At 44.5% G+C, this 25822-nt stretch overlaps 1 protein-coding gene across 11 annotated transcripts in view; it reads right to left on the reverse strand.

The window, feature by feature from the left end:
- Window positions 1-71: 71 nt before the first annotated feature.
- dlg3 (discs, large homolog 3 (Drosophila)) overlaps window positions 72-25822 on the reverse strand; it is a 73861-nt gene continuing 48110 nt past the window's right edge. For 3 of the 11 annotated variants that reach the window (XM_068715011.1, XM_068715014.1, XM_068715010.1), the window contains 15 exons: window positions 25050-25195; window positions 23684-23845; window positions 17135-17291; window positions 16359-16461; window positions 10224-10338; window positions 8045-8221; window positions 7857-7932; window positions 7166-7265; window positions 5564-5605; window positions 5310-5360; window positions 5107-5208; window positions 4843-5015; window positions 4502-4614; window positions 4320-4411; window positions 72-3464 (listed from right to left, as the gene is read on the reverse strand). In XM_068715011.1, coding sequence (XP_068571112.1) covers window positions 3358-3464; window positions 4320-4411; window positions 4502-4614; window positions 4843-5015; window positions 5107-5208; window positions 5310-5360; window positions 5564-5605; window positions 7166-7265; window positions 7857-7932; window positions 8045-8221; window positions 10224-10338; window positions 16359-16461; window positions 17135-17291; window positions 23684-23845; window positions 25050-25195 — 1716 coding nt within the window. In that variant the 3' untranslated portion in view covers window positions 72-3357. Of the gene's footprint in view, window positions 3465-4319; window positions 4412-4501; window positions 4615-4842; window positions 5016-5106; window positions 5209-5309; window positions 5361-5563; window positions 5606-6341; window positions 6388-7165; window positions 7266-7856; window positions 7933-8044; window positions 8222-10223; window positions 10339-11186; window positions 11540-12546; window positions 12915-14854; window positions 15280-16358; window positions 16462-17134; window positions 17292-22710; window positions 22837-23683; window positions 23846-25049; window positions 25196-25822 lie in introns of those variants that run through there. The other 8 variants (XM_068715013.1, XM_068715012.1, XM_068715021.1 and 5 more) reach the window with 7 other exon arrangements.

Consider the following 25822-nt stretch of genomic DNA (forward strand, 5'->3'; position numbering starts at 1 on the left):
ATTTGTAGAATTAAATTATTTTCAAAGCCACCGAGTTGTTTTTAAGCGCAATGACAAGCAGATCAAAATCATAACTGAGTCACATATTTTATTTCCAAACAAATAAACTCTTGTCAAGTCCCAAAATAAAACCCAAACAAAAGTTGCAGGACTGTGTTCCCTCATGACTAGGACAAGGAAGACCATGAGGCCGAGTGTCCCGATAGGCTGTACCACCTGCAGTGACAGGAAGGAAACTACTGTACAATCAAAGGGTTCATGTTTGCAAGCACTTACTGCACAGATGTGCTAGAACATAAACATCACCCAAAAGTACAAACAAGAACCCCGACCCCCCCCCACCCACCCACCCACCCACCCAAAAAATAAAAGCATATATGTCATCATTTCTCTCATCAGAACAAAGACCCTCATCAATTATACACACACAGAGGCATTCAGGTTCCATCTGGTTATATACCACGACCTCAATGGAAAGAGTAAAATGAAATCAAGTTCTTTGGGCTTTGATATGGCTGACTGAGGTATGAGTACCACACACATTGTTAACAGTCAGCTGGATTTCAACTAAACACCAGAGAGGACCAATTCTAAACTTCTAATGATGTATTGATCAATGCTCCTGGATTCTGTGATAGTGTAGGTTTCTGCCTGCATCTCTTTAATTATTTATTTTACAATATATATATATATATATTTTTATTTTTTTTAAATCTATACACCCAGACACGTTCCACAAGAAATCACATGTAGACAGGCCCTACTTGAAGGGAATTGAATTCCCAAACTGACTAGTTAAAGTTTTCCAATAGGCATTTTGAAGAGAAATACCAACGATACAGCACATTTGTATGGAAATTATATCTCAAGAGTAGCTCAAACTTTACTTACCTGACATTTGTGGTCTATAAAACATGTTTGTCCCAGTTTTGATTCACACATGCATGAAGCACAGGTGAGGGCGATCTGCTGGGGGCTTATTTACATTGTACAGCTACCACACCCTTTGAAACAGTCTGCAAGCAGTTTATTAATGGCTCTGTTCCCTTCGGTTATTCCCTGAACTCTGGTTTTTGACACAGGTAATGACAGCTGGTTTAGCAGTGGTGCCTGGCAGGTGGGCACACCTGTTCAGAAAATGCCTGCAGGTACAGGTGCTCTGTGGGGTGGGCCAGAGCAGGGAGGGAGGGGGGGGGGGGGGGGGGACCCAGAGGTCTAGGTTACCACTTCCTGTTGGGTCTGGCTCTCTCAGAGAAAATAAAAATAAAAATCCTCTGCACTCGTCAAAAAGCTGAGGAGGAAAAGCGAGAACTTTCACAGGATCGGGGGGGGGGGCACAGTATTCCTTCTTCAGACGTGCGCTCTCACATGCACACCTTTAACATAGTGCCCAGATCTGCGTGGGAGGGTCGATGCCACACAGCCAACTCAAAAGGTCACCACACCGGCGGCCTTGAGCGAGCTGAGGAGACACATAATACAGCCTGTTAAGCTGAAAGCGCCTTTAAACTACGCGACTGCACTATCAGTACTTGTTGGTTCACATTTGACGAGCTCTGTCAACGCCCCACACACACACACACACACACACACACACACACACACACACACACACACACACACACACACACACACACACACACACACACACACACACACACACACACACACACACACACACACACACACGTGGCCGTTCAGTCGCAGGGGAAATGGTATCTGTACGTTAAAAGATTCCTGAGCCGGTCTAGCTCACACAGTGGTTCATCAACAACAGATTCATTAAGAATTCATACGTGTATAGATGCACAAATCATGTAGGTTTTTAATCAAACCCAACTTTTAGTGATATTTTTGGTAGGGGGACAGGGGGGGGGGGACAATCCAAAACAGGTTAAATTTACTCTTTAATTGTTAGGACATCCAATACAATTATTGTCTTGTTCTACCCGTTTTAAGGCCACCGTCATGGCGGCAGATAGGACAGTACCATGTGACCATTCAATCAGAAGAGAGAATCCTCTCGGAAGGCAGAGAGTGTAAGAGGGCGGTCTGCTGCTCAACAGGAGTTCGGAGGCTCTGGCTGTCCAAATTCTAATCCAATGGCCAATTGTTATTTATTTAATAAGGAAGGAAGGTTGAAATGGGGGGGGGGGGGGGGGGGGGGGGAGATAAAAAGGCGCCCACAGAGGTGAGGCTGTATTTGATCTATTGCAGAGGTGAGACTTTGTTTTAACTATTGCACTCAAGTCAGGCCTCCTGGCAGTTGGAGGACACAAAAATAAAATAAGTAAGATCAGAGTATTCCCTCTCTTTTTCATTGTGAATTGTGTGCAGCCTCCCTCACAGACAACAGGTAGTCACAAAACAGAATTTGTATTTGATGTAAGGCAGTTTGGTGTTCTGCAGAGAGCCCAGTTACACTTCTCTACCTCCGTCCTTTACACAGAGCAGCTAAAAACCACAAGCAAATAATCCCACAAAGAAAGAAGAAGAAAAGAAAAAAGAAAAGAAATCTAACAGCCCTCCAAATTGACAATTCTAGTGAAGTGTAAAATGTGTAGTTTTTAATATGTAGTAAAATCTCAGTGGGATTTTATCATTTATCTTGTGATTTCATAATATAAATGTAGAGATTCACAACGCGTTTCTTCCTCTTGATCTGCCTCCCGAGATGTCTTTATCAGCTGCAGCGCAGACGACTGGCAGACGACCAAACAGCAAGCTGGTTTGAGATAAATAGATCACCAGTTTGTAGGCTCCACTAATTTCCTCAGTCTTTATAAACAAGAGAGACGACTCCTTGAACAACACCATCAGCAGGGCTCGATTTTATCCAGTCTTTTTTAGAAAAAGAAAAAACAAACCTTAAGTGGTCTTCACTTCTCATCTTGCACGTCTTTTTAAATGTGATTTGATGAACATTTACAAAGTGTTCCAACTTGGTACGATTTGTCTCTGTTTTCCCTGCAACTTCGTTTTGAATCCCGACTCCTCTTTCCTCATTTCTGTAACACTCTGATCTTCAGTCAGTCCCAGTTCACAAAAAGGATTCATTTCCTTTTTCCCTTTTGTTTTCATTTGACAAACTCCTTCGGAATGGCATTTCCAGTCTTGAATGGATTTGTTGAGAAACTCATGCAGGGGGTGTGCACAGTCACAGTAATGGTGATAAGACTTCTTTTTCATTTAGAGAGTAACATAATGATGACACTAAAACTTGATATGAAACATATCTGCAAAAAGGAAGTGAGGAGGGGGAGGGGAGGGGGCTATGTGGGCTTGGGTGGGGTCTCTGGGAGGCAGGAGGGGAGCTCTGCGCCGATGCAGAGGAGGGGGTGGGGGTGGGGGGGGAGCTCAGAGCTTCTCTGAGGACGGGATCCAGATGTAGGGACCGGACTGCTCCTCGATGATTAGCTTGATTTTGTTGTAGATCTCCTCTAGTGAGTCGCCCTGTACGATAGCTGGACACACAAACACACACAATAACTCAGGAGATCATTTATCTGCAACAATGTTGATGATCAATTCATCATTTCAGCAAAAGCAAAAAAAAAGCCAAATATTTGCAATGCAAATGTGATGATTTGCCAATTTGTGTTTTTTTCTTTATAAATAGAGCTGCATTTTTTTTTTTTTACATTCAAAGCTTCAAAATCCTCAATTTGTATGACGTGATTCATCAGATTCAGCCAGTCTTTTTTTTTTTTATTAAATCAACTTTCTGTAATGAATATTACTCGTCAGTGCCGGTGTTTCTATGCCTCCCTTTATGAGCGGCAGGCAGGCTGGAGAGCAAACAGCTTTTGATTGAAGAATATTTCGTTACATTAACACGTGAATTTTGGATGATTATATCCATCTTTTATCAAAGAACTTTTGGACGTTACAACGCTCTGGATTAATTGGAAATGCTTGGATCACAAGTGTCACCACTAGAATCTAATTCTACAAAAAGTAGAAGACTATTCACTACCGGTACCGTCATCTTCACTTCAACGTTTTCCTCTTGTGAGCAGGTAAATAATTGATTTACAAATTAAAAAACAAATCCATTAGAGTTGAAAAGATGAGTCTATTAATTAGGGTATTTGATCGACAGTAAATGAGTCATTTGTTTTAAATATCTAGTGTCAGCTTCTCTGTGGGGAGGTTTTACTGCACGTCTTGTGTGATCAGCAGTAAACTGAATATCTTTGGGTTGTTCATCTGTTATTAACCAAGTAATCCAGGAATATTATTGACAGATTAAATATAATTACATAAAATAGCTACTGGTATTTATCGGTGACTCAAAGCAAACGGGCAGTGAGACCAACCTGTGAAAAACTCTCCAAAGTCTTGCTCCAGCTTGACTGCCTTGTCAAAGACTTTGTTGGCCTGCTCGTACGTCTGCCTCTTATTCATTTCCCTGAAAAAAAAAAAGACAAGCAGCTGTGATTAGTGTCGCCGACGCACTGACAGTCTTAACTGCAGCATGTAAAGAAGAGCTCAAACTTACATTAGGGCTTCAATGGATTTTGGTTTAATAAAGATGGCAATCGGATAAAGTTGTGCTTGCTGCAGTCGTTTTATGGCGTTCCCCGACACGTCCAGAATGCAGTGCTTCCCCTGCTGGTAGAGACAACACCAGACACGTTTAGATTTTTTTTGTACACAAGTAAGCCACATATTCATGACGGTTTGATTTTGATTCTTGTCATAATTCAGAGGACTACTGCAAACTAATAATTAACACGCCTGCTTTCGGATTTAGCAGGAAACCCACCATGCCTCTGGTTCCACCTTAAATGCACCAAACCCAATCTGGTAACCGACTCGTACGGAGAAACACAAGCCTACCCTCTCAGCCACAGTTCTGACAGACAAGATGCTCGTCCCGTAGAGGTTCTCATTGAACTGTCCGGCCTCGATGAACTTATTATCCTGAATGTCTTTCTCCATTTGCTCTCGCGAGCCCACAAAGTGGTAGTCCTGGCCGTCCATCTCGTTCTCTCGCCTCGGACGAGTCGTATCTGCAGGAGGGAAAGAAGCGGATCTATTATCATCATCGCCGTCGTTACGTTTAGTCGGACCGTCTGGATCTGTTGGTCGCTGTGAACTCACGGGGTACACAGGAGCCGAACTTGTGTGGGAACTCAGAGATGAGGTCATCGTTTACTCTGTCCTTCATTGGGCCCAGAATGATCACAGGCCGTGTGTAGTGGACTGCAATGGAGAGAGATGAAGGTGGGGGTGAGGATGCATGTAGACACTTACAATGTATCATTTTTTTTTTTTCTTCAATTGTGTAGAAGTGAATCACTCACTTTCCTGTCGGATGACTGGCTCATAGGAAAGAATGGTGTCCTCCTGTCCCTCTGTAACAACAAAACACCATCATCAGAAAGTTTACATCTCATTTAAAGAAATACAAAAAGGAGGCGTCATGGCTGATAAAACACCAAGAGGATTATTCATTTACAGATGTCATTTCACAGGTAAATTTAAGAACATCCACCATGTTATTCACTCGTCTATGTGGGCAGTGTAAAACAAACCAGGAGAAATTAAGGTGACTCACTCGAACTGCTTTCACTGTCACTTGTGTTGGATGTCAGGCATTCTGCAAAAGCACAAGAGTGAGTTACAGATCATTTAAAAACAAGCCTTAGAAAGAACACCCCTGTTTCTCAACATCTAGGCCATTTTAAAAAAAAAAAGAAGAAAAAAAAAAGAGGATAAAGAAAGGAGAAGTATTGTAGCCATGCTCTCGCAATATTGGGGAAGTGGTTTTAGGGGCGAGCAATAGGAAATTAAGTGTTTCCTGTGACAATATCCCAAATGACTTGAAATCCCTGGCCAATGTTTCCTATTGCTAGATCTGTGCCTGTGGCAGCGGATCTCGTATCAGGGAAACGACAAAGAAAACATACAAAGGCGTTGCGCCGTCCACAGGAGGGAGGCAGGAGCCGGCTGACTCGGGGGAACTGGAGGGAAAAAGTGTTTCCAACCAACACTGTGCTCTGGTGACAGATATATTCCAGCTCCAAGTGACGCTATCTGACAAAACCCTGATAAACATTTAGCGTAAAGACCCCAGGAGACATTCAGAATAAGTGTAACGCTCACTCAGCCTCCCTTGGGAATGCATATTTTATATGTACTGTGAATCTGAGTAGGCATATGTATGTGTGTGTGTGTGTGTGTGTGTGTGTGTGTGTGTGTGTGTGTGTGTGTGTGTGTGTCCCTCTAAACTAAATGTGTGTGGTTTAGCATTCCCAGCTGGGTCTGCAGTGACAAAGCATTTTCTCTCTGAGCTCAGGGGACAGTTGCTTGACACAGTACAACCACACACTTACTCAAACTCTTTGATCCATAAAAGTCATCGCTTAACCCTGGGAAGTCCTAGGTGTCCCGACAGGTGAGAGCAGAAACCAAGAGAAGAGAGCAGACAGGAAGAAGAAGAGGTTAGTGAGAGTTGGGGCAGAGAGGGAGAGGAGTGCTGTGTGGTGCTCGCCGGGCCCACTGACACATGGCGTTGTGCTCATTAAGCCTGAGCCCCACTTTGTTCATAGTAAGCCACGCTCTTTCAATTACACAAGACCAATCCCATTAAAATGGGATTTTGACCTGTTTAAGTGTTAAAGCTTCAGTCCAGTTAATGAGATTCTTGTTGTGGGTCAGTGACTGACTGGAGAACTGATCAGGACTTATACAAGGAGTAGCATCGCATGGTGTTAGAAGGCCGGTGTGTTAATGCAGCCAAGCCCCCCCCCCGCACACACACACACACACACACACACACACACACACACACACACACACACACACACACACACACACACACACACACACACACACACACACACACACACACACACACACACACACACACACACACACACAGCTGGCAGCACACACACTCCTCTGGAGCCCAGAGACAGATGCACAGACACACCAGAGAGCCCCCCCCACATCTGCAGCCTGATGCCGGCTCTGCATGTGGGGCGTCTCTCTGGGACGGTGAGAAAGGGATGAGAGTTGGTGCCGTCACACAAACCATCCCTGGAGGTGAGCGGAGAGATGAAAGTTGAGAGACAGAACTGAAGCATGAAGGGGAGAGGACGGAAAAACACCACCACCACCACCACCCACCCCCCTCGATCACACAGCTGGTACTCACGTTCAGACTCCCCCAACTCCTGCACAATATTCTCCTTGCTCTTGTAAAACGGGAACTTGCGTGAGAGGTTGAAGCTTTTTTTGCGCTTTACTTTGACTGGCTGCTTGTCGATGTGTGGGTGAGAAGGGGGAGGAGGGAAGGGGAAGGGGGGGCAACGAGAGGGTGAAAACAAAAACAGAATGGGTTTCAATGAGGGTACTCGACACCCATGCAAAAAAAAAACAAATGAGATGTAAACAAACAATCCACGTCAAATAATGAAAATGGGAAGCAGGTAATGGGTGAAAATGAATGGCACATCAATGTGAAGGAATCAGGCTTCTATTTACCAACTTAAACATGTACCATTTTCATTAAACTCAATCTGCTTGCATTACAGACAACATTCAAACTGATTTATACTTCTGCAAATTACATCCGACGGATCAGCCTCTGACAAAACGTGCAGACATTTTCTAAGTGCACATTTCTTAATATCCCTGAGTGCATGAGCTGCGGAGGTTACGGAGCTTCTGTGTAATCTATACAGTAACACGAGCGCTTTTTTTTTTGTGCCCGCTTCAGTGAGCAGGTGCTGGTCTCTTTCCCACACTCGGGGGGGAAGTAGGCCATCTCCCTGGGAGCCCAGCAGCAGCTCTGAAGACAGCCTCTCTGGCACCAGGGCAGGCAGCAGCTGGCCCTCTACACTTACCCTGTTGGACTCAATCATGCCGGTCCTGGCGTGGAACTTGACTGTTTTTAACCTGGCTCGCTCTTTCTTCTCCACTCTGGGGGCGGGAGAAAAAAAAAAGGGGGGGGGGGGGGGGGGAATAGGGTTAGAATGGGCATGAATGGTAGCAGTCGCGCGAGCTCGGACTGGCATCAGCGGAGCGAGTGTACCTTTTCTTGCTCGGAATGACCCCGATCTGCTCGCTCTCCCCGTGTGGCGTGACCAGTCTCGCCTGCCACCACTCGTCATCAGAAGCATTGATGACATGGAGGATGTCCCCATAAGAAAAGCTCAGGCCTTGGCTGGGCAGGCAGCTGTCCCTCGTTCGATCATAGTCAAACAGAGCTCTGCAAAAACAAAAAGGCTGGGGTTACAACTTCCTTCCTTTTATCTTCAATTTGCGTGAAGAGATTCCAGATTCATCAAGATCAATCTGCTCCACGCTTGGCACAAAATGGCAGCTTTGAATTTCCTGCATCACTTTATAAATCCCCATGGTTGGAAAGCAAGGTCCCACTCTGACAACACGTAAACTAAAGCACACCGTTCATGAATACCCACTTGACATTTCTAACTGCTGTCGCCAAATACTTTCCACCACAGACATACAGTGTTTATTGTCTGCTTGAGTGCGTCACTATCTTGTCAGACAGGTAAACCCAGTCATTTCCAAAAGTCATCTTAGTTTACTTAACCCACAAGCTTACAGTATATCTACAATAATCCAGTACCAAGGTGAACGACTTTGAGCATTTTTAACAACTGAAAGATTCACGATGCAATCTAGTGGAAGCGTATCTGCTGCTGCGCAATGCTAGACCTGTCCCCATAACTACTTTAGTGGGAAGATAAATTGTCCCAGAAATAATTACCATAAACAATATTATTGTCATTTTAACTGCATTTTACGCCACTGGTATGATGATAATATAAAAGCATGATAATGCAAGTACAGCCTTTCAAAGAGCAGTGAACATTTAGCTCTTCAGTATATTCAGACATTGGAATTGGAATGTGAAAAATATTTAAATATTGTTAAGTAAATAAAAAAAAGGTCAATAAAATAAAACCACACAACCAAAATAATGATCAAAATGCACTCTCTGGCTCGGTTAACAAAAATTCTGCATGACTGTGCATTGCGAAAGTCTTATAAGAAAACCCTGCTGTTTATACTCGCATCATGTTGGCTAAAAGGTTACATTACATTTGTATGTAAATAAAGAAGCATGTAAACACAACGGGCAATATCAAGGTCAGCAAAAGCGGTAGAGGCCACACCGATAAGTCGATAACGTCATTATTGTGAGAGGTCTAACAAGGTTCCTAACCTTAACCTTTTTATAGCACCTTGACACACTTGCAGAGCGTTTCAGAGAGAGTGGAAGCACATGTGACACTGTTTTCTTTTTTCTTTTGAGAACACCTTAGAGGTTTAACGCCTACACATTCCTGAGGCTGGGCTGAGAGGACATGGCGGCTCCTGCATCAGCCGGCTAGCTAGACAGCTTTTCCAACATATCTGTGGGCTTAGTCACCCGCACAGGAGCAGGCTAGGCTCTACATGCCTCCTAGGAGGCCGTCTATAAGAGAGGCGTGACTCAGATTGTTAACACTCCTCCCTCTATAGCGGGGGTCCAATGAGATAACACCTATATACTTTTGATACATCTGAGTAAGGTCCATTGCTGTTTGAACTTAGCCTAAATCAATCTAGTAATGTAGCTATTAGGCTTAGGTTAAGTGAAGCGCATTAGCGCTTCAGCAGAAATCGGGTGAAGTACTTGGACTGCGGAGTTACATCACACACAGTCCTTTCACCTTGACCCTTGTAAGCCCTTTGGGACTCGCTGCTTTTATGTGAGCAGAGCGATGTCTCCTGTTTTAATAATTCCTAAACGAGCCTCCATCCAGATTGGCGACCGGCCCAAAGTGTCATAACACAGGTCACTTCGACAAGCCCCACTGTCAATCTGCATTACGCAAAGTAGAGTCAATGTCATATGTGGCATCAAAACAACAACAAGGGGTTGCCCGTCCATCAACTTATGATGGAGATGAATTGTATCAACCCAAAGCCCTGAATTATATGCTACCCTACAAAAAGCTCAGTGTGAGGAACCGTGTTTTTGGTCATGATACGTCACGCTGCTGAACTTTTGACAGCGGGGCTGCTTCTTGACAAACACGTGGTTTCAGGCTTTGTTCTCCCCCACAGGCAGGTAGAGGTTCATTATGCAAGAGTAGCTATTTTGACTCCAGATCTTACAATATCACTTTGTGAGTGCAAGCGTCGCCGTGTGTGTGTGTGTGTGTGTGTGTGTGTGTGTGTGTGTGCTGCAGCTTTACCTGACATAGAGGGAGCGTTTCTCACTGGTGCGCAGGGAGCCTGATCCTGAGCTCATGCTGCTATTCATCATCTGCTCCCTCAGGTCGTGGATCTTGGACTCAAAGCGGCTATACTCTGCATTGGCGGGAACAAACAAAAACACACCGTGTCAATAATAAGTTGATACACCCGAGGTGAAGGTGGTACTGAACGTCGTCTAGTAAAAAGAGGCTAAAAGAGTGTTTCACTGGAAAACTGTTGGCGCTGCAGAGAATGGAGGAAAAGGTTCAGCGAATCTTTAGGCTGATTAATGACCCCAGGAACAGATGGTTTATCACAGATCTGCCTTACTCATCCAGTAATGTCTCATGTCAGGTCATTAATTACACAGATTAATTAAGTTCAACATGGGCTCTTTAGGGTGGTTAAAAAAAAGAAGAAAAAAGGGAAGGCCTCCCAACAATTTCAAATGCATGACCATTTGTCATAGGTGTGTAAATCCAGTTGCTGCTCTGGAGCACAGGGATGATATATGAATCCACCTGGACCTCCTCATTAAGAACGCTCTCATTAGCCTGCTGTGCCCAGGCTGCTGGAACAAGGTAGGCTACCGCACCACACGGCTAGATAAACAGACCGGCAGATGCAGCTAGAAAAACAAATAGACTAGGTCGCTCATGTGATCACACAAAAGGAGGTGTTGGGACCACATAAAAGCAGCCGTGTGAGCGACCAACATTGTCATATATCTAAATCTTAAAAACGTGATTTAAACTGCCGATGAAAGGAAATGAATCGCAGTTAGAATGAATAAGTGTTTATGTTTCATGTTGTACAGCTGTGCCCAGGAAGTTCGCTGTATATGAAAAACTAGAATCACCTTAATAACACAATATATCTATGTCTTGATCATAATTAGCCTATAAAAAGAACCAGTTCACATATCTCTTTTACTGCCAATGCCTTCAGGGGTGGACTCCTACCTTACAGCTTAATCATCCATAGCTGGCAACACTTCCTGTAACGTGAACAACCAGAGATCAAGGTCCAGATTCTGTCGAACAAGCCTACAAGTAGCCTTGAAAAACAAAAACGCCTAAGCCTACAATGCTGGTTTAGCAGAAGACGGTCCAAACGCCCCGGGAAAAAAAATTCTGAACAGGTGCAAAAACAATGTCCAGGTCACTGAACTCCGACCACCTGCCGAAACCTAAAAAGGATTCAAAGCAAACGCACATCCTGCCCCGGGCCCAGCGCCAGCTCTCCACCCTGGTCTCTGCTCAAAGGGTTAACAACACAACAGGGTGACGCTGCAAGGTGAGGTAACCAGACACCGCCTGACTGCCTGTAACCACCAGCAACGTCCAAGCACTCCAAGCACAAGCGGAAAACAGCCATTCAGACAAGTCCACTTGGCTCTCAGGCACGGGAGCCAGGAGAGAATGGCGGCACGGGAGAGGAGGGTTTTTAGGGACAATATAAAGAGCAGCTAAGTAGAGAGAGTCGTCTTAATGCCCGTCTTCACAATAACACCGACCTGAAGGGCCGGCTGGGAGCTGAACCACTGACGTAGCACTTAGAAGTAGCGCAGGTGGGAGAGCTGAACGCTTTGCTTATTCACATTCTTAACGTCCAAATGATTCATCTCACGCGTTCAAGAGGAGCGCTGATCTACCACCGGCCTCTGTTGGGAGTTAGGGTGGGAATCATAAGCTAAACCATAAATTGCTGCCGCGCCTCGTTATTTGTGACATCAGCACACATGCAACACAATCGTCTATGTGCAATACACCACACTGTCTGTGTAACTAGAGCAGGGAAACACACTAATCGGTCTCTGATTTATCTGCAGCACTTACTTCCTTTATAATGAAGCGTTTCCAGTTTCCAGTGTCATTTCAAATGACATGGAACAGTAAAGGAAGTTAACACCTGTTACACAGAAAAGGAAGGATACTCCCAGTACTCAAACAGAAATCACTGTGATGCTGGAGAACGAGTATCACAACAGAGCCACAGGAGATCAAAACATTACAGTGAAACGTAAGTTCTGTATTGACTGTCTCGTCTCAAATATCAAGCGCACGGAGTAACAGTCATGAAAATAATGTCCCTGAACTGACACAAATCACAACTGCATTTAGTCCTCAAATCACTCACAAGCAGGGAGGCAAACTTAAGCAATTTCCCCAACCAAGTGCTGTTAAAAGTCACTAACAATGACTCAGAAATTACATAAACACCTGTAAATTATTTGAGTCATAAAAAACCTACAGCAGCAAATTATCTGATGACACTGACAGCAAGTGTTACAGATTGTTATAAGAACACAATAATATCTACCTGGTTAGGAATCAGCCATATTTGCAATGACATTCTTGACAAATCCGAGTCTTTATATGGATCAACCCCACATCACTTATTCATTAGCATCCCTACTCACAAGCAAACCGCTGAAATACAAGGGAACGGGAGTCCACAATTGTTAACGTTACAACTTTGTCCCTTAAAGCACTTAAACACACAAGAGCTAGCCTGTATTTTTAGGAGTGACCTACAGGAAGAAAAGACGGCTAATAGAAACTGGGACTATTCTGTATCACTCACTCCCACTGCGTGTCCTCATTAGACGTACAGCCTTTTTATTTTGGGGGGCGGTCGCTTCTCTTTTGATCCAGTTATGCAACACAGCAGGCATGTACTTGTAATGTGAGAGTGTGTTATGTTCTCAGGGATAGTCGAGCCAGTGCAGACACACACACACACACACACACACACACACACACACACACACACACACACACACACACACACACACACACACACACACACACACACACACACACACACACACACACACACACACCAATAATATACTGCAGGAGGAACATGTAGACCCTGGCTTAACTATTTCTGAAACACAGACTGGCGTGAGTTTGCTGAAGGCCATCGAGTTTAACACTTCCTCCACGGTTCTCCTCCCATTTCCTACATGCAAAGATTTTTGTGTAATTACACTGCTTGACAGTGAGGCAAGGCAGTGTTTGGATATACACCCCTCACTTCGATTCCTTCCAGCTGAATGCGAGTTAAAGACTTGGTGATGCTCCAGTAAGCCACTGAGAGTCAGGGCGGCCTCCCGCTGCAGCCTGTGAGCTCTGTCGGGGCTTCTTGTCGTCTTCGGCGCTGGCCTTCCATCAGAGATCTTTAGACACTCGGGCCCCGGCCCCTGAGAATACTCTGCAGGCAGTTTGCCCTGCATAAACCAGCATTCACCCTCCGCTTCCTCCCCCTGACTGACTGTCCCTTGTACATCTCACTGGGGGGTTCCTCCTGCTCCAAACTCAAACGAACGACATGTCACACACCGCTTTAGGATGCCAGCAGAATTACTGGCGACAGATCTCAGGTCACCAGTGGAGATGCAGGAAGTCAATCATTTGCCAGCGTTCGGCTCGGGGTGTTTTGAGGAGTTAAGCATTGTACACAAACAGATAAGTGTCCTTCACTGCGTTACAAAGGGGGCGCAGGGCTGAAAGCATGATTTGGTACGGAAAACAAAAGGTTCCCTTCAGCGAACCACATCGTTATTCAAGATGCTGCCCGATTGGTCTGGCATGCAAGACAACATGAACTCACAAGAATGAAGCATTATAATCCGTATTCTGTAGCAGAAGGAAAACGCAACCCGCCATTCTGTCAATTTTGATCTAAGCCTGTGTCTTAGCTTAACTTTAGCCCAGTGACAATTCACTGATCCTGTTCCACCTGAATCTCAAATGACCGTGGAAAGTTATTGGACATTTAAGGCTCGTGTTGTATTGAAAGGGAGTGGAATATACAGTGAGCGCATGCTACAACTTATGCCCCTTCACATTCCTGTCATAGTCCGACCTGAGAACTAAAGCTCACAATATCCTTCCCAATGTTGTTACAGCACTACTGCAGCATGCTCAAGTACACATGTAAAGAATTACAAAAAGCACTGAAGAAAAATACAGCTGCCACAGTAGCTGCAATGCACAGCAGATCTGTAGTTTATTATTACAAAGAGTGGTGTCCTTTTGTTATATAAACTCTGTTTAAGTTACTCACTAGCCAACACATACATTCTGCTTTAGTCAGCATGAAAATGGACTTGAATTCAACGAGTCCAATGTCGCAAACAGATTTGGCTGAGTTCACAGGTGAAGTCACCGTTTAAAACCGCCACCACCAAGTTGACAAACACCTGTGTGAACACACCTGCGTCCACACCTAAAGGTTTGTCACGTAAAAAACAGCTAAGAAACTCTTTAATTAATACATCCTGCTGCATATCACTGACTACATTAAGCTACTTAAACTGGCCTCAAGTAGGAAATCCAATTGAGAAATAAAGTAATACAGTCGCGGATTCCAGGTAATGTCAGGAGGTTCCCATAGAAGCTGTCGTATGGAGTACAGTAGGGGTGAGGCTATCGCATAAATCACACGGTAACTCACTTCCATGTCACGGCTGATTAAACAAACAACCTTAACTTTCTCAGAGAGGAACGTAAACTCACGTCTAATGTTACAGGAGTAGTGTTAAAACAACAGGTTACAGCCAGAGAGAGAGCAACAAACTATCGTTACCTCGGTACAGTAACAGTCAAAATGAACCTGTTACCTCATACGGTCCCTGCTTCAGTGTGTCAATAGTTCCCTGCGACGTTTCTTCCTCGTCCCACCTCAATTAAATTAAACCGTGGCTATTATTTCGCCGGTTTCTTCCGCCAGTCATTCGGGAGTTCATGCGGCTTCTTCTGTTGTAGTCAAGCCCATCCCCCATCCGCACAAGCTGGTAGACAGATAACAGTTGGGAATTTTTTTTTTCTCCCGTTTTCCACCTTTCGTTTGAAGTCTTATTAAACTTTCCTCTGTCGTCGTAGCTCCCACTCTCAGCTTTAGTGTCCTCTTCCCATTGCTGTCCGGGTTTTGTGTGTCCACGAACAGCGCGGCTCGGGAGTTTGAACAGGAAAGACAACAGCGGCTCGTTTGCCGCCTTGGCTCAACGCTTCAGCCCGCTAACCGATGCTGCTAACACAAGCTAACCTATGCTAACACAAGCGCCGCCTGTGAACCTGAATAACACTTAAGCCCTCTAACCTAACACAAGCGCCGCCCCTGAATCTGAATACTTCCTACAGTGAGCCGTGCTGGAGCGATGCCCTCATTTGCATCCAACACCAAAACCAGGTGGATCTGATGTTTCATTGCAACTTTTAAGTGGTATTCCTGTGATTTAGTGCCGCCTCATCTTAAATATGTTTTTTTATTTTAATGGCTTGATTAAAAGCAGCAGAGGCAGAGACATCCTGACATGTATTGCCTGGCATGAGCCAATAAACTAAGCACTGGATCCTACGTTTCCCACAATGCAATTTGACGGCGCTCCTGTCTTGCTCTTAAAGGAATACCGGTAGTTCAACATTTTGGGAAATGCACTTATTTGCTCAATGTCAATCGTTACCAGTCTATTCAGCAGCCGGTTCGCTTAGCTTAGCTTAGCACAATGACTGGAAACAGGTGGAAACAGCTAGCCTGGCTCTGTCCACAGACTAAAACAATCTTCCTACTAGCGCCTCTAAATGTAACGCATGCTATCTTGTTTGTTTAATCCGTAAAAAATCGGAAGTGTATAAACAGACATGTCTGGTTTTACAGGGTGTTATGTGCCAGACTATTATCTGGAATCTGTGAGGTTGCATGGAGCTGCAGTGCCTTAAATATGTAGTTGGTTTTGGTAATTTGATTAATTGGTAATTTTGTGCCATATCTTAAAATGGATTTTGTATCAAAATTGAGCTGTATTATTTTAGTTTATATTTAGTTCACTTTCAAATAAAACTGTGTTTAATCAAATGACCACAAACTAAAATAAATTAAGTATTATTTAAGCAAAGAAGTACAGGTTGGAACTTGGAGGCGATGTGGCACAGGTGGCAATAGACGGGGGTCAGTTGGGGGCAAATAGCAAAACAATCAGTAAAAAAAAATAACAGGCTAATCTGGCTCAAGAATACTTTTGGTTGTTGGATGATAACCCTTTCCAATACCGCCCATCAAAACTGCTTTCAAGACCCATTTTGGCACGTAGTGTTAATGTGTGATATGAGACAGTATGGCCTCACCTTCAGGCCTGTACTGAGCTATGATGGTGACAGTCTGTCCAGCTCTCTTCAGCGCTGCAGCCGCCTGCTCATGTGTGGCATTCCTCAGGTTCACTCCATTCACCTGCATGAAACCAGGCAGACAACAAAATCTTTAAGCAAGAAAACCAAGTGTAGATCCTAAAGGTGTGCCGCTCGTCTAATTATGTAGTTCTGAAGAAGAAACAAGTCTAGCTGGATGGAGCAGAGCTTATCCTCAATCTGGATGGTTTGATTCCAGCCCGTGGAGATAAGATCTGCCCTCAATAAATATGACCAGATTATAGGTTTGTGTGAAAATGATATGACTTAAGACCACTCATTTTGAATAACCCTCACAATCACACACAATCAATGTTGCAGTTAAAACATTTATTCACACTTCAAACTTGAATAACTTGTTTTTCATTCAACGTGTTGCAGAGTATTTTCAGAATAGAAGCAGCATTTTAGAGCAACACTGGGTTTGCTGAAAAGGTTAAGAGTTATGAAATACAAGTCAAGGGATATAAATATGTAATTCAATGAATGCTTTATTGATTGACAGAATACTCTTGTCTGGCGGAGCACAGCTCAGCTCCCTCGGAGTTGTTATGGATTTAATGTTATGCTCAAGGACATTCCAGCAGGGCGTTCTAAACACTAGGCTACCTTAATTCTATCGTCCATATTCTGACATTCTGAGTTGGCCGACATGCCTAAAACGTGTTACAGTCGTTGATTTGGTCAAACAGAAAGCTCGAGGTTGCGATACTGACCGAGAGAATCCGGTCGCCCCTCCTCAGCTCGCCGCTCAGGTCAGCCGGCCCTCCTGCCAGGATGAAGGAGACGAAGATGCCTTCTCCATCCTCCCCGCCAACGATGTTGAAGCCCAGGCCTGTGGAGCCCTTGTGCAGCAACACCTTCCTCGGCTCCCTGCCAAACAGAGTGACAGCGTCAGGGTGAAGGGCAGGACAGAGAGCAGAGAAGAGATGGGCAGAGAGAGAGAGAGAGAGAGAGAGAGAGAGAGAGAGAGAGAGAGAGAGAGAGAGCGAGAGAGAGAGATATGACCAGAACGGAAATAGGAACAGCACCAAGAGAGGCGTGTACAGAGGCAACAGCCATCTTCTGTTGTGTATGATCCCAAAATGTCGAGTGCTGCAAGCCGTAGCACTGCAGATCTTTTTGTAGATACACTCTGCATATATTTAAAAGCGAGTGCTTTAAACAGAACATTTAAATGATGGATCTACAGGACCACTCACCAGTAGAACACAATGATTAACCATGTCGTAATCATGTGGTAATCACAATGCTAACATAGATAATGTGGATGACATCATTAACACGGCAAAGAGTTTTGAAATACAATGAATGCAATAAAAACAAGCGGCAACACGATTGGATCCAAATGCATATTATCTGCCGGCTATAGAACTTTCTGCTTTGCATGGCAATCTCATGGAAATGTGCACACGTGTACACATTTAAACACCCACTGATATTAATGTGCGCAGACACAATGAGCCACCTCCTGCTCGACAGACCCACTCTGCTTTAGCTTTAGCCACTATGACTCATCCTTCAGCGGGCTATTCAGACTGCCTCAGTTTTAAGATGTGAGAGAGGCCAAACCGCTGCAATGGTCCAGCAAAAGCCCTCTGAGCGCACACTTCACACGAGCGCAAACACACACACACACACACACACACACACACACACACACTCTAGGAAGCCCAGCGTTGGCCTTACACAAACACGCACACCAACACATGCACACTTTATTTACAAATGCACACATAAACCTACATGCGCTCACATACGTAGCCATGCGCGCACACACAGAGACACACACACAGTTTCCACTCTTTAACAGAAAACACTGCATGGTTCCCATTAGTGGTCTTCTCTTCCAGTACTCAGCCTGCAGTGTACAGGAACAATTCAGACTCGATCCCTAGTGGCTGCGCTCTAACTTGCTGTTAAGATCATTTTCCCATTGATGGCAGCCGAGGCAGCATTCCAGACTTTCAGAATCATCACCCATGACTGACTGAAAAAACTAAAAAGCGTTGATTACTCCACTAAAAGAAATTAAAAGCATCGGAAAGTCCTAAATAGTAAATTGGTGCTTACAGAAAGACTTCAGGAAGTGACTGGTTAAGTGTCTTCATTTGAAATGAACTGAACTTAGATGCAGATGATATCTTGTAAGACCACTAGATGAGATCAAAAGCAACATAGTGAGGTCTGCAGGATTCCTAACGAGTAGCGTTTCTACAAGGCAGACTCAATCTGATCGTACCGACAAAGCTTAAAACATTCTGGCTTTTTCTTCTAAAGCCTTTTATGATCTTTTTTGTATAACAAATGAAAAGCTAAAAAAATAAGACAAGTGGCAAAATCCTTGAAATATGCTAAAACAACTGACTTGCCTTCAAACAAGTCAAGCTTAAAATAACCTCGCTTTCCATCCTGAGCTTTTCATCCCATCCCGAACGAGGCACACAGATCTCCATGGTTACCTTAGGATCCGGAAATGGTGCTTGCTTCGGAAAGAGCATTTCCTAACAGTGCGTTCAGGCCGGCTCCTCACCAGCGACATGGAAGATGAGATGTTGACTGTGAACATTGTGGCTATGGCACACCGCCCTTACTCCTCGACCCTCTCTTCCTGTCTGGCCCGCCACTGGGAGAGGGGCCACAATTTTAGAGTTCCCCTATCTTATCCATGTGTGCTGTGATTAGAAGCAGCTCCCCTTTGGGCTGTCACAAACACGCTCTCCTCATCATCAAGGCAAGACTGAACATTTAACCCTAACGCTCCCATGCAAATCATCTTCGTTCAATTCTAAAGAGAAGACGGCCAAAATCACCCCTCACTCATATCTGGAATAACCAGGACTGCATTACATTAAGAGCATCAGGACTTGGCGAACTGGTTATCCAAGTTTGATCCCCTTCCACAACCTGCTGCCCCCCCCCCCCCAAAAAAAACAGCACACCAACATTCCTGTCTGTCAGCCCTGGTCCCCTGGAGAATGGGCAGACAGATTTCCAGAAGCTCCTTGCTAATTTCTCAAAAGGGAAAACAAACTGAGGAGCTCATGAACCTTTGATTTGACGGCGCCATATTCTGTGACCTGGCTGCACGCGCGGAGGCTCACGGGAAAATAATGCGCAGACTATACTGTGGAATATTTGAACACACAATGCCGGCGACTTTCTAAATCTCACAGTCGGTGCAGTATGCATGCGTGAGTTTCTGCATGCACTGTTTGTCCATAGGATGTGAATCGCCTGGCCATTCTCATGGAAAATGGGAGCGAATACCTACAGTTTGAAATGCAGGGATCAAGCCCTCGTTATCACAAGACCTGCCTCCCCTCCCTTTCCCCCCCCTTTGCCTTTTCATCCATGCCAGGAATGTAAACAGTTAGAGCGGTAAAAACCCTTTCTCTCTGCCCAGCCATTTCTCCTGCGACTATTTTCTCTAATTCAGCCCCCACCGGCGTTATTTTTTTCCCTGTCTGCTTCAGGGTTGGTCGCAGCTCAATCCTAAAGCTGTGAATGGATATCTGGGCTGCGGGGTTCAGCGGGTCATGCTGCCCTGGACTCAGCCCAGTAATTGGCTCTGCTTGGCTGATTAATGGTGGACACTGCAGATGGACGCCATTTTCCACAGACAGGCACTACCTCTTGCGGCACTTTATCTCTCCCTTTCCCCCAAATGGATCACATCAGCTTATGAATAGAAGCGTGTACTGATAAAATTAAAATGATGCGTTGTCTCCGTCTTCCTTTTCACTGCTTAAATTCCTCCCCCTGTATTTTCTGTGGCTAGCTCCTCTTCATGCCCTGCTATTTTCTTCTCATTTGACATAGGGAAAGAATTATTCACTGCTGAGGCGATAGACAGTTTAAGATATTTCATGCCTCTCACTGTGAGTAAGAATAAAATGGAGCGATGAATGATTAAGACGAGTACTCTGCTGAATCTGCTGTGATTTATTTTATTTAAAACGCCCCTTTTTGCTTTTGCAGGTTTTAAAAATACTTATAAATAAAGGTAAAAGCATTCCTTCATTATTGATGACTGAATTATTGCGCTGACCAGTCAAAGGTTTTGCGCTTGTGCGTGTTCATCATCAGACACATAACGTTACTGATTAGCTCACCTGCTGCTGCAGTCCGCAGGCTGCTGTATTTACGTAAGCTGTGTCTGAACAAAGCAGCCTAACTAGAAGCATTGTTGTGTATATCTAACAACTGCAGCCCTGATAGGACCAGCCGAGGGGAGCTGCTTTGTTAGTGATTGTGCACACTGCACACAAGTATGTTTACACCAAACATGCATATTTAAACGCAGAGTTTTTTTCTGTCTCTTATCGTGTGGAGAGAGACAAAGATGTACAGTACTGACATCTCTCCAGAAGAAGGGGGTAATATCAGATGGAGAAGGGGGAGGATGTGTCTGTGATGACACCACTGAGGGGGGTTATGCAGATGGGAAGAGGGCCGATACGAGCTCTGACTCATTCCTCACAACCAGCCTGCTCCATTTCTGCGGAAGCCTGTGCTTACTACAGCAACCATCTAAAATAACCCCTCCCAGTTGGAGCCAATGGGGATGCTGCTGGAGCTGGAGGGAGGTGTCTGCTATCTGTCCGTCAGTGTGATGGAGCTGCATGCTCATCTGCTGTGATTGGGATCAAGTCGGTTGTCGGCCATGATGTCCTCCGAGACAATTCTTTTCGGATTATGCAGCGGACGTGACACACAAACCCACTAGGGACAAACAGGTGCACGCATGGTCACAGTATGTAGGCCGGCTTTACTTTGCACCGCCTGATTTACTAGCTGTCCGGTGCGCAGGACGTATACCCACAGGTATGTGTCCGTGTCATAATTGTGCATTGCACGTAAAGCGCGTGCGTCTGCGTGTGCGCTCCTATGTGTCAGCACGTCATAAGCAAAAGTCTCAGTGTACAGTATGTGTGTGCGATTGGTGCTGGCAGCACTGGTGATGAGAGGGGTAAGACCTGAGCGCATGGCCTGGTTTTCCCAGTGTGCAGATGAATCATGACAGCTGCAGGACTGTCTGCTGCTACTGGTCCGCTGGCCCGTACAGATCAGGCTCTCACTCCCCCCATTACATTTATGGTAACAGCCAGGCTTGGTGTTTATATTTACATACATGGAGCAGCAGGCAAAACATTCCAACGGATATTTGTGTAACCACTATCCTCCTGTACTGTCCTTTTTTTTTTTTTATAAAAACACATCAACCTGCCTTTAGTTACAGCCAAACAGCAACACTATAATCTGTCCTTTTCTCACTCACAAACATACACACACATACATACATACAGGAAAACACATATTGGCAAAAAATAAATAAATAGCATGAATGGCACAGAATATAAGCTACTTTCAAAACAAACATACTACACAAAAGCAATGGTTCACACAGAAACACCAGGGCATTCATCCATGAGGTGAAGCACAATGGGCAAGAATGTGGATGTAGTGTAATAAATATGAGAAACAAATAAGCTAAGCTAATTCAACAAACAGGAGGCCTTTTTGCACATTTGGTAATGCCAAACACATTGCCATAAATATCATGTATATTATTGTCCTCAGCAATAACCACCAGTGAAAGTAGCTTGGCCCGAGATAGAGGCTTGGTTTTGTCGATGCCTCCTGACAGATGGAATTGAGCAGCTTGTGGGAGCGTGAAGCCCTTTCGGCTGCACTCCCGTGGAGATGTGTTTGTGAGGAGCAGGTACGACTCCATTTTAAACTGCGATAAACAGGGCCCTATTGTTTTAGCTTCATAGATGTGGGCAGATTAGTCTGAAATTGATGGACAAATAACAACTGCGGAGCAGACCTTTGAAATTACGAAAAGTGTATCAAAAAACAAAACAAACACACAAAGGGCAAGAAATAATAAGCTAACGTCTTATAAAACGTTCCAGCTCTACAGTCAATTTGCTTTTACAGTATTTTGTTTTTCAGCACAATTCATGTGAGTGTGATATGGGTCAAAAACGGAGTGTTTCATCCAAACATAAAAAAGCAGGAACATACTTAGCGAAACAGCATACAAAGCAGCAAAGACGTGAGGTGAGAAAACATACAAACATGCAAACACGGAGACAAAGAAAGCTAAAAGAAGTCATTTGCCATCTTTCTCCTCTCTGTCTATTCCCTCTGCTTGTGTGGCAAAACATACCACAGGTGAGGTTGCGGTCCCTCTTTGGCCCTACTCCTGTCTGATGCCAGATCCAGGTGCTAAGCTATATAGAGGAGGGTTAGCTAAGCGAGGCGTGATGGACTAGGTTAGTACCTGCCAGAGAAGGGGAGTGGACCTTGGCACAAGGGAGCAGGGGAAGGACAGAAGCCTCTGTAGAGGGCCTGGGGCACCTTGATGTCCCCAGGTTTGTGGATGACACTGTAAATAGGTTCAGCCCTGCTGTGGGGGTACAGGAATCACAGTGAACGGGACAAGTGCGGGACACAAACAAAGCACACATACCGACAAAGATGCGACAAATGCACATACAAGTCATGTAGACAGCTTGTACAAGGACATTACAGGGCCACATAACGAACACTCATCCACTAACACATTCACTCCACAGCACGCAGACACTCATAAACGCCTGCATGCAGTCACGCACACGCAGAGAGAATACAGCCCCCCCCCCCCCCCCCCCCTCCCCCAAGCTGTGGGTTAAGATGACTCAAGGCCTTGTGGGGCACTCCAATCAAGCCTCTATGAATGCTACTTTTGATCCAGTACTTGGATATGAGGTCAAAGGTTAAAACACAGTCATAACAAGTACAAGAAGTGACAAGAGGCCTCTCTGCAAAGTATTTGGTCAGCACACAGCCACCACACACTGTCAAGCTGTAATACAGTATGCACCATCAGGGCCCTGATGAGCTGACAAAATTGTAAACAAAGCATTGTTTTGCTTCATGAAACACTTCATAAGAGCAATTTAAATGACTGTATGTAGCTATATATCGTTTAAATAAACCACACAATGACAACACCTTTAAAACCGCAACAAAATGGAGGCAAAGAGAAACCCATGAAAACTAAAGAAATGATTGATTCAAAGACTGAGTAATTTAATCTTTCACAATTTAGCTCCACAGCAATTAGTCTTCACTTACTACTACAACAGCAAAAAAAAAAAAAAACTTTAGTTGATTTCCACAAGCAATCATTCACATTTACACTCACAGAGCCTGTATGAGTGTAATGTACGAGAGGAGGAGTCAAATCATGGAGGAACCGGTCTGCAACATACCTCGTGAAGTCTTCCTCTCCCAGCATGTGGCGGGGAACTGGCGAGTACCTGGACGGGGTGACCTGGGGCGGCGGGTACACTGGCTTGGGCTCCATTGCCCCCATGTAGTTGTGGCTGACGTGGTTGTCCACCATGGTGGGAAAGGCTGGAGGGAGGGCCAGGCCAGTAGGGGGAAAGAGAGAATGATTACAACACTGGCACAACAGCAGCGCTGCAGAAGATGCAGAGAAAACTGTAAATGAGGTCAACAGTTTGGCCGGATTTTCTTAACCACTCTATTTGGAGGTAAAGAAAAAACAAAAAAAACAAATGCGCATGAATTTGCCTTTGCATGTTCTGCTTGTGCTTCTTACCCTTCTTTTTGTCTTTTTATTTCTTCGCGTTCCAAGATCTTCACAATTAACTTGGTGAGAACAGTGATTATTATTAGCAATGGGAATGGTGGCCAAAACTACAAAAATAGGACCCAGGTTGTATGAAACCAGAATTCAAATGACATTTAGGAAATTGGCTTTTTATACACATATCGTGTCTTGTCTCTGTTCTCTGCCTGTGCTTTTCATTACACAATAGGCAACCAGCACGGACTAATGTACAGTATTACCAGAGATGTTTCAGTGATCTACACCTGATGTTTCCTCTTCTCAACTAAGAGGAACAACTGGGGTTGTTTTTCTGAAAAGTTGGAGAAGTACTTGTGCGTGCAAGCAAAAGAACGATCACAGACATAAAACACTCTTTCCCCCTGAATTTTTATTCTTGATGGAGGCAGCTGAGCATGATAAAACAAGCGTTTCAAATCCAGATCATCTGACCACGGGTTATGCTGTCAGAGCGGGGTTAAGTCTGCATTAAGGGTGCGCTTAAACCCTGCAAACATTTAGAACATACAAAAAAAAAAGCCCTCAATAGCCCCCTCTAACACTATATCACTGTTCTGTGGAAATTTGAGAAGCTGCAGCTCAAGATCGTGGGCTCTCATGAGCAGGTGGGATGTGAGAAACCATCCACACTCAGTGGGAGGCAGAGAACTGCGCTTGTTGTTGCTGTGGGTAGGATTATATGTGTGTGTGTGTGTGTGTGTGTGTGCATTCACTACATTCACTATGTGGGTGTCTGGGCATAGCAGTTTTGGGGAGAGAACAGTGATACAACACTAACATCTTTGATAAAGATACAAAAAAAAAAAGATGATTCCCAGTGTAAACCGCTCTAACACGGACCTTGACTTATAAATCACCCACAACCTTACGTCAAGACAGTTATGAACCTGCTCTTGCTTTGGAGCTGGCTACTTAAGTGAGTATGAAATGCAGATTGTGCCTTGGAGAGTGTGTAAACAGCAATGAGAAGAGGTAGATACGTACTGCTGGAGTAGTCTGGAGGGGCGTACATGTCGTTGAGGTGCACAGGTCCTGGCTTGGCCACCTTGAGGTAAACCATATCAGAGGTGTTCTTCAGCGCGGCCACTGCCTCCTCATGACGCACGTCCTGTAGCACGATGTTGTTCACCTGAATGTGATGATTGTCGTGAAAAGAGAAGAGGAAAATCAACACTTGGAACACCTAGTGTCTTTGCTGCACTGTGACAACATCACGCATCACAACAGCACTCACACCAGCCAACACAATAATGAATCATAGCTTGGAGGCATTATGAGATTTTCAGTACATTTCAACAGCAGAGTGAAAGGTTGGTGTGCTGCGCAGCTTTAACAGAGGTCAAAAGCAGTAGGTAGAGGTTCTCAAGATGCTCTGAATTTCTCTTTTAAGAAAACATTCCATGGGAATAAACTGTCAGTCAAAAGTTTCTGAACACCTCGCACATTATATTAAGCAACGTGCTCTTTGTAAATAACTCACAGTACTGTTTGTGTAAACTGAGAAATGGTTGAGATTTTATATTGTTGCAAATTGCGTGGATCTTGATCGCTCTAATAAGACACCTGGGGTAAAGTATAGTTGATAATAAACAGTCAATTTTGAAATGACACAGGCTACGTATGTTTTCAACAGACAGTAGGACTGCAAAACGTCTCTCTGTGGCCTTTCCAGTATCTAGATGCCTTTTGACAAAGTAAGACACAACAAATACTTCTGCATTTCTCAGAGAACAGCCTGCTGTTTCTCTGTCTTGAA

This window comes from Cebidichthys violaceus, unplaced genomic scaffold (genome assembly GCF_023349555.1).
Source record: "Cebidichthys violaceus isolate CVI_PGR_0920_01 unplaced genomic scaffold, fCebVio1.0.p SCAF_2, whole genome shotgun sequence".
Lineage (NCBI taxonomy): Eukaryota > Metazoa > Chordata > Actinopteri > Perciformes > Stichaeidae > Cebidichthys > Cebidichthys violaceus.